This window comes from Anastrepha ludens, chromosome 4 (genome assembly GCF_028408465.1).
Source record: "Anastrepha ludens isolate Willacy chromosome 4, idAnaLude1.1, whole genome shotgun sequence".
In the NCBI taxonomy this organism is placed as follows: domain Eukaryota; kingdom Metazoa; phylum Arthropoda; class Insecta; order Diptera; family Tephritidae; genus Anastrepha; species Anastrepha ludens.
In genome coordinates this window covers 93,451,161-93,466,057 of record NC_071500.1, presented here as the reverse complement: position 1 = coordinate 93,466,057, position 14,897 = coordinate 93,451,161, and the positions used below count along the sequence as shown (strand labels likewise).

At 33.6% G+C, this 14,897-nt stretch overlaps 2 protein-coding genes across 8 annotated transcripts in view; one reads left to right on the top strand and one right to left on the bottom strand.

The window, feature by feature from the left end:
• The window catches only part of LOC128860208 (platelet binding protein GspB), a 32,276-nt gene extending 19,115 nt beyond the window's left edge, over positions 1-13,161 (bottom strand). Inside the window, exons 1-2 of one of the 5 annotated variants that reach the window (XM_054097531.1) lie at positions 13,062-13,161; positions 11,537-11,743 (exon numbers count right to left, since the gene is read on the bottom strand). The gene's annotated coding sequence lies outside the window, so the exon portion shown is untranslated. Of the gene's footprint in view, positions 1-10,556; positions 10,710-11,536; positions 11,744-12,798 lie in introns of those variants that run through there. The other 4 variants (XM_054097528.1, XM_054097530.1, XM_054097529.1 and 1 more) reach the window with 4 other exon arrangements.
• A 433-nt stretch (positions 13,162-13,594) lies between these two features.
• Positions 13,595-14,730, top strand: LOC128860209 (uncharacterized). 3 transcript variants are annotated; one of them, XM_054097534.1, is made up of 2 exons: positions 13,595-14,088; positions 14,151-14,730. In XM_054097534.1, the coding sequence occupies exons 1-2, from the start codon at positions 14,064-14,066 to the stop codon at positions 14,465-14,467; spliced, it is 342 nt and encodes a 113-aa protein (XP_053953509.1). In that variant the 5' UTR covers positions 13,595-14,063; the 3' UTR covers positions 14,468-14,730. The 3 variants fall into 3 exon arrangements, with proteins under 3 accessions (XP_053953509.1, XP_053953510.1, XP_053953508.1); XM_054097535.1 differs by having other exon boundaries at positions 13,597-14,088; positions 14,147-14,730; XM_054097533.1 differs by having other exon boundaries at positions 13,621-14,084; positions 14,147-14,730.
• The last annotated feature ends 167 nt before the right edge of the window (positions 14,731-14,897 follow it).

The following is a 14,897-nucleotide window of genomic DNA, read 5'->3' as shown; positions in this document are numbered from 1 at the left end:
GCAACAATACAATTTCACAGGAAAATGCAAAGGAATGTATTAGAAAAACATTACCTTAAAACTAGCAAGAAATTGTCAACGCCACAGAAACCACAAAAAAAAAGTAGCAAAATATACATAAATATAGATATGTATATCTGTACACACGTATATGTATGTATATGAACATTCGAAAGACTGTTCAAAGGAAACGAAATAGTGGTTAAAAACACCAAAGTAAAGTTGGTCAGAATGGATTACAATAATAAGAAACAAACAGAGCAAAGTGTCAGGAAATGCGAGATAAACACCAACCAGAGAGAGAATTGCCACGAATATTGGGTAAAAGACTGTGCAGGCAAAGAAGTAGCAAGCAAAACAAAATACACACAATTTTATTGATTCCATAAAGATGCGGTTGTACTTATGTGTCGAGCTGGAAAATGTATAGTGCAGAATGAGGCAGCTAGTGTTCACCGCGGATGGTAGAAAGATAAATGAAAACATACTTGAAGGAATTGCAAATACAATAATGAATTGAATGTCGAAAATATTATATATGCAAGTTAGCTTGAAAACTGGTATACAATAAGGAGAGTAATTGCAGAGTTCCAATTATTTTAATTATTATAAAAAATAAAAAGAAGTTAAGGTATAATGAGCAGAATATATTTACTTAATTTTTTTTATATTTTAGATTATAGTCATCGATGCGCCTTGAAAACAAACACACGCACCAAATTACGCGCCTGTTACATAACATCAGATCAGACAGGTATGCAAGCATCGAACCGAGCTACACTACTGTTTACTGACAAATAGACATAACAGAGACGCGAATTAGGAGACGAATTGGCGCATACTCGTAAGTTGTTGGTACAGTTGAAAAAAAAGGGATGGGCAAATGCGTTTAGTCGAGAAGGGTATGTGTGGGCAAATTAAAAACTTGATTTATTTAACCAGAGACAACAACAACAAAGACAACACATAAGTATATTGGAAATCGTGCATACATATTTACGCACATACAAATTTATAAATTTAATATCAACGTTAGGTTTTGACCTTGTCTTTGGATCGATCTTTTGGCAATTGCATTGAAATTCCCTCGGAAATTAATTACAGAACCAGCCCGGATATGTTTCGATGAGTCTCTTAGAATATTGCGTTCGGGTTTACCTTTTTATGTGCCTGCTACTAGGGTCAATTAATTTCCTTTTACACCAGTTTTTCAAGCATTAGTTGAATTTTTTACTATGCCACTGGTAGGTATCGGATTTTGATTTTTCTTTATCCTGAAATACTTTCAAATTGTCTCTTGAACATTATATCTCATAGTTTCCTTGTTTCTATTTTCCGTTAGGCAACCAGCCTCAACTTCAAAATTTTTATATATATGTATGTAAATAGTTGCAGTACAAAAATCAGCCATCAAAATTGTAAGAGAAAACATTTAATGTAAAAAAACAATGAAATAAAGCAGTTATATTAGTGGTATTGTGTACTACACAGCTTTTTGCAACATAAATGTCCTACACTACCTCGCATTAAAAATCGTAGGTTTTTTTTATTAAGGAGTTAAGTAGAAAGATTTCTCTTGTTTTAATGATAAATTCAAATTATGTCAACCCTGTCATAAAACGTCTTCTTCCGCCTGTTCTACAAAAATAAATAAATATCCCAAAGAATTTTACAAATGTTGGAACACGCCTAGTAGAATAAAATATACAACAATAATAGGTGGGTGGTTGGTGATGTGAATTAGCGCATGCTCCTTCGATGTCAGCAAAAGTTTTACAGTAGGCAGTTAGTTACAGTAGGTTTAGGTAAACTATATTATCATATTTTTACTACTCGAAGATTATTAGTACATGAAATGTTTTTCCCATAACGATTAAGAATAAAGGTCCGGCCATTTGAAGACACTGATTTTTCAGACGCTATCCAATTTCTTTCGAGTTTAAGGTGTGCTTCAAGTCGTTATTATAGTTGAAAAGCCATGAAAGTGACATATTCCACACTTCATGGGGAAGAATTACCTTTTCAAGGATATTTCTGAGCAGAAACCGATTTTAATTATGCAATGCCAATTTGCGTTTTTCTTTTTTAATACCATGTATCCATATTCTGCATGTAAGCGCGCAAAATTCTCGCTAGCGCACAAAAAAAAAAAGATTAAAGCGCAATCAAATCGAACACTGCAAATATTTTCAGCGGTAGAAGCCGAGCAAAAAAGTGGACAAGAAAAAAGCCATTTTTTGTTTTTGTTTTAACAAGCCAACTGGCCAAACAACTGAACACCAACCAAATCAGCAATGCAGGCAACAAGCAAGCCTTCAACTAGATGGATGCCCAGTCTCTGCCAGTCAGTTAGCTGCACTTGCTAACACACTGCTGTTGCGGTGCTTTGTTTACTTTGCAAATGCATAGCATTACACCGTCGTCGCCTTCTCGCTTCGACCCATCGATGCAGTGTTGTTCACCTCTTTGGCCCACTCCCTCAACACCATTCACCGCCGCGCTATAGCGCATAGTAGGCGCAGACTAAAAGACTAGAATAACTATATATACATATGTGCATATGTGTGTATGTATGAATGAATATGTTTCTTGCTATGCCAATTCTCCTTCTTCTTCGAGTTTTTGTAAATATTTGTTTTATTGTCTCACAGATTATTTTTTCTACATATAGTACGTGCAATTATTTTATATTACGAACATATTCGGGGTTTTCAATGGTGGCTGCTGCTGACTCGTTATTTTCACCGCTAGTAAAAAAGCAACGAGATTTCGTTATTTTGATGTTTTTCTTCACTTTTCGCTGCAACGTATGTATCATTTTGGTCTAATGAATTGTTGCGAAAGTAAAATTGTTTTGCAGCCATAAAATTTTATTTATAAACTTTCGTTCCACAAAAAATAAGAATCACAAGAAGTGCAACGACAAATATAAGTGCCTAAAAATATCAAATGAACATTGTGAATTGCTTGCTGCCAGCGGCGGCTAGTTGTGCATTTAGCTGACTCTTATTAAAGATGTGTCACGTACATATCTACTTACATAAAATTAAAAGCATATTGTATTGTATTATTTATGTAGAGTAGTTTGTTAAGAAATACTGTACTCATTCGCCGCCCTCAACTACAAATGTTTATTGAGAAATTAAACAAAAAAAAATGTTCTTATTGAATCCTATGTACATACATACATATTTAGAGCATGTGTAACTAAGCACATTTTGATTTTTAAAGTTCCGGGTCAATCTGTTGATTATTGTGAATTAATACGCGCATAGCTGACATACCTTAATCAAAATGATATGTAGCTTAGAACTAGCTAAATTTGCTAGTCTAATTTTGGTAAATTTTCAAACGCTATTTTCCCTTACCCAAACTGTATTAATCGCATCGTTTTATTATATAAAATTCAACAATTCAGTACATCACCTTAAATGCATTCTCAGGGTCGACTGATAATGACACCGGGTGCAGTGATAATGCTATAAGAAAAACTCTCTGTTTACATGTGCTTAAGTAATATAAAGGAATTTATAACATTAGAACAAAATTTGCCTTGACACCAAGGGGTGCACTTATCACCTTCATCCACATACAGTAGCGTGCAATAGTGAGCACATGTTGGGCGATTTAACTTTAAAGTCTCTGAAAAAATCTAAATGCACAACTTAATGAAACAAAACTTTCAGCATTTATTCGTTGCTTAATTCTTAAAATAACGGCTTAAAACAAAACAAAAAAAATGTAGGAATGAGAAGGAGTATGTATTTACTCAGTTTTGCACGTTTATATATGTAAACCGAAAGGAGCTGTAACATTTAGTACAGTTGTAATTATCGGGCATGTTCTGAAAATCGCGCGATTTCAATCCGGATCCGAAATGGCAATTCGTACGATTTTGTTTTGGGTATTCTGTAATTCGTTCATTTAAATTCTTATTTAAGTTCGAAACAATGCAATTGATGAGGAAATTGCCGAAAATGAGGAAAACAGTAGTTTATATAGTGTTGGCAGAAATATAAGAGACTCTATTGCTAGAAATTTAATATTATGAAACATAAAATTTATTCATATTAAAAGTAAATATATACATAACAGTTCAATAAGATTCTTTTATATTTATTTTTTAGTCTCTATCTCAAGCATTTTAATTTTAATTTTAACTGTTTCATGTTGCAACTGCTCCATTTTGAGGTAATGTCTTTGCTTTTGCTCTATACTTTGAGTCTTCAAGCGATTTTGCTCTGCCAGCAATTCATATTGTTTCTCAACAGCACGACAAAGTCGTCGAATCTCTTCCCTTTCATCTTCCTGCGATTTTGCAATTCTTTTGTTGGTTTTCGCAAATGTTATCTAAAGTGGTGGATATTTTCTCCATACAAGTAGATTGCGTTGCCATACACGTCTGAAGGCTGTCCTGCGTTGACACTCGTGGCCTTTTTGGAGCTCTCGGGGTAGCCACCGCTTCCCTACTTATTTGCGGACATTCTTCCTCAGCGCTATTATTTTCTTCTGTCCCAAAACTTCTAGTATGGTTAATGCCCTCAACGGCTGCAAAAATTCCAGAACAGGGTGACAAAACGATTTGCTGATGTTCGAAAAAAAAAAACGAAAACGGAACGATTTACAGGACATGACAAACTATTTGAAAACGGAAAATGCGAAAATATTGCCCGAAAACGATGTGCAGAACATGCCTGATACAGGCGTTATAGTTTTTGTTTCATGTTACTGTGTTTTTACTTTTGTTATTAGTAGTAGAAAGGTGTTCGAAGTTAGACAATCGCTTTCTGATTAATATTAATATCAATTATGAAGAAAATAAGTGTGGAGCTCGAAAACAGCGTCGTGGATTTGACTAATAGTGGAAATTCCTCAAGAAAAATTGCTGAAATATTAAATATTAGCCAACGCACAGTTATTAATGTACAGAAGCGAAGAAATGTAGCGCATGCACCGAATTTTGGAGGTCGACCACAACTTCTTTCCGACTCAGACGCACGCCTTATGGTACAAGAAGTACGCAAAAACAGTTTTGTGACACCAAAGAAGGCTGCAACAATGTTAAATAAGAACGTCAGCGAGTGGACCGCGCGTAGAGCATTCCATAGAATCGGGTATAAATCAGCTGTAAAGACGAAAAAGCCGGCGTTATCGCTCAAAAATATTAAGGCCCGTCGAGCATTTGCTCGAAAATACAGAAATTGGAATGTTGAAGACTGGAAACGGGTAATTTGGTCGGATGAAGTAAAAATTAATCGTTTTCAGTCCGACGGAATAAGCTATTGCTGGCGCCGACCTACAGAAAGGATCCAAAGGCATCACGGGAAGCCAACTGTTAAACATGGCGGTGGTAGTTTGATGGTGAGGGGTTGCTTCACTTGGTGGCACATCGGACCACTCGTTAAAATTAATGGTATTATGAAAAAGAAAGAATGTAAGTAATATATTGCAGACTAACTTGCCAGAATTTGTTGATATGAGCGTTTACCCAGAAAAGGAAGTTATCTTCCAACAAGACGGCGATCCCAAACATACCGCCAAAATTGTTAAAGAATGGCTGTCGCAACAAAATTTTCAGGTAATAGATTGGCCTGCACAAAACCCGGATATAAATCCAATTGAAAATTTGTGGGCAATAACCAAATAGCGGCTGGAAAAATATTAGGGCTCTCAAGAACATGACAGAGCTATGGGACCGGGTACAGCAGGAGTGGAACCAAATTCTGCGCACATTTATCGAGAATCTTGTCGAAAGTATGGCCAAACGCATTAAAAGTCTAAGAAAAAATAAAGGCCTATGGATTAACTATTAAAATTTATTAGTTTTTAGCCATAAGTGCCAGACGTGCAAAACTGAGTAAATATGTACATTTTTATATTATTGCCTCCTTCCCATTCCTACATTTGTATTTGATGTATTTATTTAAGCCATTATTTTAAGAATTAAGCAACGAATAAATGCTGAAAGTTTTGTTTCATTAAGTTGTGCATTTAGATTTTTTCAGAGACTTTAAAGTTAAATCGCCCAACATGTGCTCACTATTGCACGCTACTGTACTTCCCCATGCTGTGCTTTATGAACTTCACGATTTTGCTCTCAGCTGCCCACAATATATTTCGCCCGCTTTTCCACTGGCCAATTGGAGTGTTGCTTAGCCAATTTCATGCATTTAGCTGCGTGTTTAATGGTCAAAATCGGAACTTTTCTCGGACTACAAGCGTTCAAATTATTTTCTCTCAGTCGAGTGCGAATAGTTTCAACATATTCAGCAATATTAAGGTACTTTTTAAGCTCCGTTGCTAGCTTGAATGGCTCCTTCTTGCTCTGTCTAACTAATCGCTTGACGAGCAATGACGACGTAATAGGTTTTCGTCCAAGAGACTCTACTTTTTGGACAAATTTCTTGGCATTACTAATCATTTTGTTTGAGCAGCCCAGTAACCGAATTATTTCGGCGAAGATTTTGTCCTCCTCAAGCATAATATAATAAAAAATTGTCCTTTTTTCTTCACTGCAGTGCTTTCCGCGGCCCATATTTGAAAAATAGATATTAATTAGATGTTTTATCTGTTTTGCCTTTTAAAAAATCACCTCTTCTAACAAAACCGTGTGTTTCCCAATGATAATTTTCGCGTAAATGTGTTTCCCAATGATAATTTTCGCGTAAATGTGTTTCCCAATGATAATTTTCGCGTAAATGTGTTTCCCAATGATAATTTTCGACAAAAACATGTGCTTGGTGCTATTATTTTTACCGCACTATTTTGTATTCCACTTTCAATTTTGCTTCTTTTGAGAAGAACCGTTATCATTTTAGTTCTGTTTTTTGCTCTCCCAAATCAGAGAGAGTGTCAGTAAGACAAGAGAAAAGTAAGTGCAAACCAAATTCCTTTTAGTCAAGCTTTTTTTTTTTTTTTTAATTGGCGCGTACACTTCTGTTAGGTGTTTGGCCGAGCTCCTCCTCCCATTTGTGGTGTGCGTCTTGATGTTGTTCCACAAATGGAGAATGGAGGGACCTACAGTTTCAAGCGGACTCCGAACGGCAGATATTTTTATGAGGAGCTTTTTCATGGCAGAAATACACTCGGAGGTTTGCCATTTCCTGCCGAGGGGCGACCGCTATTAGAAAAATGTTTTTATTAATTTTGCTTTCACCGAGAATCGAACCAACGACCTCTCTGTGAATTCCGAATGGTAATCACGCACCAACCCATTCGGCTACGGCGGCCGCTTTAGTCAAGCTTTACTGTGAAATAAAATGAGCTGCTTGTTTGGGTGCTATTATTTTCAGACGCACTGTATGTGAAAATAAAAAATATCAATACTAAAAATTCGAACATTACTGTAATTATTGAAAACTAAACAATATGTAGGAATAAGCTAATAACTCTATCGGATATACAGCTGTGAGCTCTTCAATAGCAGTGTTTACCCCAAACATGTTTATGAGTTTTTTTGTTTTGGGAATTCTGTATTTTTAAATTAATAAATTTATTAAAACCTTAAAAGAGCACTTTCTATATGCAAAATACCTTGGTTTAGTTCATATTTTATTTACAAAAATAAGTTTTTATAAAGGTACATGCCAAATGTGCGCAATTACATGCAAACTTTTTGATTTTAGCCATATGGTTATATTATTAATGAAGTCATTGAGCAAACAACTTTTTTCACGTGAATACGAGCTGTTTGCAGAGTGCGTTAGATATATTTTCGCCAAGGAGCTTACAATTTTTTGTAATTTCCTACACATTTTGCCTTCACTTAACAGACTTTTTTTTATCATATTTTTCTTCTGCGCAGTATAATGTTTTCTACTACTCTCTTCAATTGAACTAAATTTGACAACACATTATCAATTAAATTGTTATCATGTTGTAGATAGCTGTACTACTTATTTTTGAAAACCGAATGTGTCGTCATATTTTCGGTGTTGGTGACAGAAAACTTAATCACTGCTATTATTTTCCACGCCGTACGAACCGCTTAGCGCTACAAAAATTAAAATTGCGTTATTCGATCATAGCTGCTAGCAAATACTAATGATGATCGACGCATTATCAAAAAGAAATATTTGAAAAACCTCAAAATAGTAAATACTACAGTGGTAAATAAAATGCTCTTGAGAAAACTGCTGTTATTCTGCTCGCAACTGTTTGTCGTTCTAAAATGTCTGTAAGCGTTCATTGTTTATATTCTTAATAAATTATTTATTTTACGGTCTGTGCATTCAATGCGCCAACAAAAGTCGATACAATTTGATTTTAACAAAGCATGTCTACTGTCTACATGGGATGCTCCGTCGTCAAAGCATTACTGTTTACATGTATAAAAAAGTGTTAAAACTTATAAATACACATGTATGTATGTATGTATGCACATGGGCAAAGCAAAGCAAACTCGCATTAGACCCACGAACGCCGGTCGCCACCAAAGCGACTACAAAACTAACAACTAGTCAGCATAGAAATGAATTGTAAATTTAAATTTTGAATTGCGCCTCAATTATTGTTTATTCAATTATCATTATGACCGGGAAATATATGTACATACAAATATACTACAAGATTTAGACAGGAAATGGGGTGGCAGTAAAATAATAGGGCATTTAGAGTAGGAACATTACCACTCACACAAAATTGATAGTGATCGCATCGCCACTATTGCATATCACCCACAAATGTTCGTCCAATCAAAAATAAGTCCCCTCACTTACTGGTCGACCATACTAAATTGCCAAAAATGCTTGCAATATCATATTTTAGAGTCAATTCTTTCATAAATTCGTAGTAGTTTTTTATTTTACAATCAAGGTTCCATGCTGCAGTAGAATTTTCAAAAATTGTTTTCTTTTTTAATATGCAGTATTGGCGGTTAAAATTATTATTGAATAAGAAAAAGTGTTTAAGCGGCAGGTGTTTTATGGTTACCCTTGAATTATTGAAAGACTTAAAAAATACTAGAACAATTTTATAAGGATTTCATGAACAAAATATTTAGGTAAGGTATAAACAACGTATCTGCCACGTTTGCACTATTGCAATCAAATATGTACATCGGAAATAAAGTATGTTAATTTTAGTCAAGCTGTGGTAGTGTACAGCAAATAATATCACATTCAAATACAAAAATATAAAAAACAAAAACTCCTAAACTTCACATCAAACGTCAATTTTTTACATATAATATAATTTCAGTTCATGAATTCGAGGTAATTCTTTAGACTATAAATATGTACTCGTATATACATATTTACATATGTACATTTGTATTCGAGTTCATTCTGATGGTGCAATCTAAGGAAACACCGCAGTCATTTAGTTTGTTCTTCTGCTATTTTCTTTAATTAAATCGTCATTAAAAATTAAATAGCGAAGGCAATATTTACTTTATACATTCTCTACAAATATTAAGTACATGGCATACAAAAACCCGTTTTCCAACTTTTGCTTTCATTATACATTAAGAACGATGTAGAAGGTAGAAAAGAGTATAAAATTAAATTAGTAAATATTCATATACTGTAATGGGTGGCGCTAATGGATGACAAGGCCAGCTAAACATTTGACAATTACCGTGCCGAGACAGCTAGTTTCATCGGTCGAACGGAAACCACAACCAACTTCAACACGTACAAAACCAGAAGTAAATCTAGAAAACGAGTAAACGTATATTCAACGAATGAAAGCAAAACAAAATAAAGATTGCGCATACGAAAGGACGTAAAGCAAGAATAGTCAAAACACAGCCACATTAAAAATTAGGCAACATATCGCCTATCCATACTGCGATCATATAGCTATCGCAAATTTCAATATGGCGCATAGTAACGAGTAAACTCGTAGAACGAACCAATATTAACGAGCGGCGAGTCAAAGCAGAATCATAAAAAATAGAAATTCTACGTCGTAGGAAATTGTCTAATGGAAGAAAATTTAAATTGATAGTTCTAGCTCTAATATATTTCATTTAACATTTCATTAAAATGCACAGTTCATTTACTAAGGTTTATGTAAATGTAAAGTTAAAGTAAATGGTTTATAAACAAATATATCGATTTAGAAATAAATCCGAAGTAAAAATGTTTCATAAACGAACATAAGGAAGTATTAATGAGCGCATACAATGCTTATTGCACAGCTTTAGTAAGCTAATCTAGCGAAGTATTTGAGCAAGAAGTTTGACGAACAATATTTAGCTGAATTTCTAAAATTGTAATGTAGTTTTACATTAGGCACTAAAAGCTTGAGTAAAAGCAAGTACTTGTTAGCGAAACGTAGTTCGCGCTGTATTAACTGTTTCACTCGCGCTAATGTACAGGCATTAATCTTGATAGCTCCTCACATTGGGAGGGCTGCCACTAAAGCTTATGGGTCACTAAATTAAAATTAAACTCACTTGGAAAATTAATAAAAAAATAATAAAAAATTTGTTTTCAGATATTATTTATGTGGCACACATATACTACGTCCATTTCTGCACTTCTTTAAGCCAATTGTCACATTTTATCGTACACACTTTTATGGAAAAATTGGAAATAAACAATTGTACTTACGTTTTATACAAACTTTTTCACAAAACTAAATCTAGAACATTTTTACCGAGATATTCACAAAATTCTTCTCTTTTTATTGTGTTAATTTACGATTTTTCGAAATTCTTGCCTTAATATGGCAGCTTGCTAACTCAGTTCCCAATGCCCTGCTAAAATTTTTTAACTTTTCATTTTGCTTTTGACACATGTACTCACAGCCAACTTCACTATATACTTTAGCTTCAGAAGAGTACATATAAAATACAGGAAAAAAGAGATGCACGCATATACCTTATTGTACAGATAGAAGCAAACATATAAACTCTCATTGCACCCAATTGGTGCAGCAAATGTTGTAAAAAGAGATGACTAGCATCTCAAAGCACAAACGTTCGCGCAAATTCTGCGATCTCAAAAACAGACGCCATTTTTTAATTTTTTACCAAAGAGAGATGGCTAGAAATATCGAAGAAAAATAGGAGAAACTTAAAATGGAAATTAAAAATGGCTGCCCATATACGATGGAAAATATTCCATATATTTGCGATTTCGCACAAGAGCACTCGTATTCTGTAAATTAGCTGCAATCAATTTCGATAACATTAAATAGTATAAATTTTGCTCCGCAGATAAACGTAAATGAGTAGCTAAAGAGGCTTATTTGCGATGTTTGCGCAAAATTGTTCTATGGTTGATTTGATGAATAGATCAGTCAGTCAAGTGCAAATGTACATACATATATGTACATCATTAGCTACAGATTTGCGAATGCACTCAGAATACATAATTTTGTTTCTGTATTTATGGCAAGGAAAAGGTGGTATACCATAGAATTATAGTATTTAACACCAAGACTTGTGAATTAGATTTTCAAAAGCTTGCGAAGATGTACGTATACGATTTATAAAAACAAAAACAGGCATACAGTATGGTAAAAGTAATTATTTAAATCATTTTTAGACACCCATAAAAACATATGTATGTGCGAAAGTTTAACTTACCGTAATTTAAATATTCAAACTGCACCAATTTATTCCCAATTCAAATACATCGTTTTGCACATATACATATGTAGATCCGTATGTGTAGCATTGTATTCACATATTATATATCGAATTAGGCATAGTTATTCAATTTCACAATATTCAGTTTAATCCAATTTTATGTGTAAGAACCACAATACACTTGCCGAGACGTTTTCAGTCTTGCTATTTTTATAATACAGAAAATATTTAAAATGTTACAGCTTTATGAAATCTGCTTCAAAAATCATATATGTATAACATATGTCTATAGTGTTAAAAGTTACCCCGTTAATCTAAAATATCTCCTTATCCCTCTATAAATTTTTATAATTTTCAATTTAATACGAGTTCAAACGTATACAGAATGGAAAAATTTGTAGTTGGCGCGACGATAATGTAGTAGTGGTGATGATGTTCAGTCAATTCATATTGATATATTATAATGTACCTAAAAACGAGCAGTACGGTGGCACAAAAAAGACTAAAATGTATTTGAGATTTTTCTCTTTCTGACGTTTTAACTTTTCCTCCCATTAAAATAGCACCCTATACCTCAACATATACACAAAGTTGCATTTGAATTGTTCGAAGCATTCTACGTGAGCCCTATATATCCGCATTTTCCTCAGTCAGGTATATATAAAACATCATCCAGCCGTCTCGTACACTCACGGAAAAATTGTATTAATGCGGATGTACACACACACAGGTATGGGTGTACGGTTGAAAGAATACATTTATTCTATCACATTCTTGGTAGGGATGTGTACATCCAATGCGAAGTCCCCATATATACAAATAGCAATACCAATTGGATTTTCAGTCTCAGACAAGCAGTCGAACAAGTATTTGCTGAATTAATTAGATCATTTATTTAGCTATTTTCTGATACTAAATTTACAGAACGGTGTTTACATAGCTTTCACAACGTCATGCAACTTTCTATTGACTGAAAAGTTATTCTTACTGAATTTCTATTAGATTACATTGAAACTAAATGGAATGAAGCAAAAGCATAAATCAAAGACTGTATTTTCTCTGCCTAATTCTTGGTATCCTCCACATCCGCAGTTGCTTCAATTCGCTAAAAACACAACACAATTCACTCGCTCATTCGGCTATTCGTTTGGACATTTTTTCGTTCAGATTTCCTATTAGTTACTTTATTCTCTTACTTCCCTTTCTATATGCAGGAAAACGAAAAAAAAAAATCATTTTTTATTTTCTTTTCTTCCTACCTATTTATTTCGAATTTATTTGCAAATTATTTATTTAATTATAGTTTACACAAAATCGAGGATGCACACGCCTTCGTATTTCACTACAATAATGGCGTATAAAACGCGACTTGCACTATTAACGAGTTCCACATTGAAAATTTTTTAACCTCAAACTTACGTGTTTTTGACACGTTTTTCTACATTATTCTTGTCATTTCGTAATGTGCGCACTAAACACTTATTTTTCCACAATTTTTTATAATATTCTTGGAATATTTTACCACAATTTTTCCACTTGGAAAATGTGTACAAGTTTTTCACGTCTGCTCGTTACTGAACTTCATGTAGAGAATCCAATAAATGGCGGCCACAGCGTTTGCTACTTCTAAATCTATTCCCCACTACTACGCAGTATTCCTTCGCGCTATGCCCCATGTAGACATACTGCCTCGCTTACTCCAATATATAATAAACGAAACTCGTCGGAGAGATACATTATAGTTACTTCATGTTGTGTTGGCAATATAAAATATATTGTAGATATTTCTTTCTTTTGCACTCTACAATTCTGAGAAGAGTATCTAAAAGTTGTCAATAATATTTCCAACTCGTCTCGTTTATTGCGGCCTTCGCTTATGTAGGAATGAATAAACTAGAGAAAATGATTTAGAGCAGCGCTTTATTATGACGCATTTGGGTATTGTGCAATATTTTTAGAATGTAAATCTTCTGGCAATCTTAAAGTGGTCGCGAAATTAATATGATAGTTACTGTTTGAACGTACCTTTATTATAATAATGTTTAATACACCAGAATATCAAATACACGCTTAAACCAATACTACATGTTATTATACAAAATTCCAATAATGCTGTACAATCCAATTGGGGAACCCTATAACGGCTTTCGTATAGCGGTTCTTGCAATAAGAATAGACATACGAAAATGTATTTCGTCGTTGCCATACGTAAAATACTAAGTATTTCCGTAAAATTGCATGCGTTCGATTACAATTGTACAAAATCAAAATGGAATTAATAGATGAAAACGTGTTTCTATATAAAAACTTACATGGTTCAAAAAGTTAAAACATCTTTTAAACACATTGCTCGCCCAAAGGAAAGTAGTTGACCGAAGTGGCAACTACAATTTGATATTTTGTTTCTGTTTGAACTTTCTTTGAATTAAGTATCCATATGTGCATCAGAAAGTCTGTTTTAAATGTTTATCAACTTGTTTATTAAATTTTTAAATTTCACAATATAAATCGGCAAATCGTTATAATGGCAAATAATTCGTCGCATGTCTGTATATATAAATGATGGTAATAAATTGTATCAAAAACTAAATAAGAATTTTTTTCCAGACAGCATCGTCAGAAAAAGATACCGAGTTAAGTCAACAGCTACCACAAACACCAGAAATGAACTCTTTACAACACTCATTCACACGAATAAATATTGATGCTCCAGATGAAGACTGCAATTGTTTAAATACGACACTCAGTGTTTATTCCCTGCTTGCGAGTTTAGATTTGGGAAGCTATATGGATTTGTTTGCCGCAAATAGCATTGGATTAGAAAAGTTTCTGAACTTATCTTATTTAGATTTGCAACTATTAGGCATAAACGACAGTAGGCATCGGAATCTTATAATGGATGTAATAAATGCTTTTCGAATTGATTAATTGTATGCTGACCGTAGAAAGTACCTAATAACTGTTTTTATCAAAGCATAAAAAATCTAAATGTAAAATAATTAATTAAAATGTATTAGGATATGACGATTAATATTATATGACATTGTAAATGCTGATACTAGATAAGTTTTACGTGGTGGCATCCCACATATGACTATTTTTGCAATGCTATGGTTTAAAAGATATTAGTTAAATTTTATAATTAAGTTTTTTACAAATATGTTCCTATTAAAAAACATACATAAATATCACTTTCGTGGAATGACATTAAAAGTCGTAAATACTTAATAAATATTTAGTTCTAATTTGTCATCCCTTTCCTATTTCCCTGATAAAATAGTTTCACAGATTAATGTGAGTCGTTATAATTTTTATTTTATTTTTTCGCTAAGCTCGATAATAGTATTGTGAGTTCAAA

Bases quoted from the DNA above. Each gene is read 5' to 3' on its own strand.
- LOC128860209 (XM_054097534.1), top strand. From the start codon at position 14,064: ATGGCAAATAATTCGTCGCATGTCT. The intron at 14,089-14,150 runs GTATATATAAAT...TTTTCCAGACAG, and splicing joins AAATAATTCGTCGCATGTCT to CATCGTCAGAAAAAGATACC.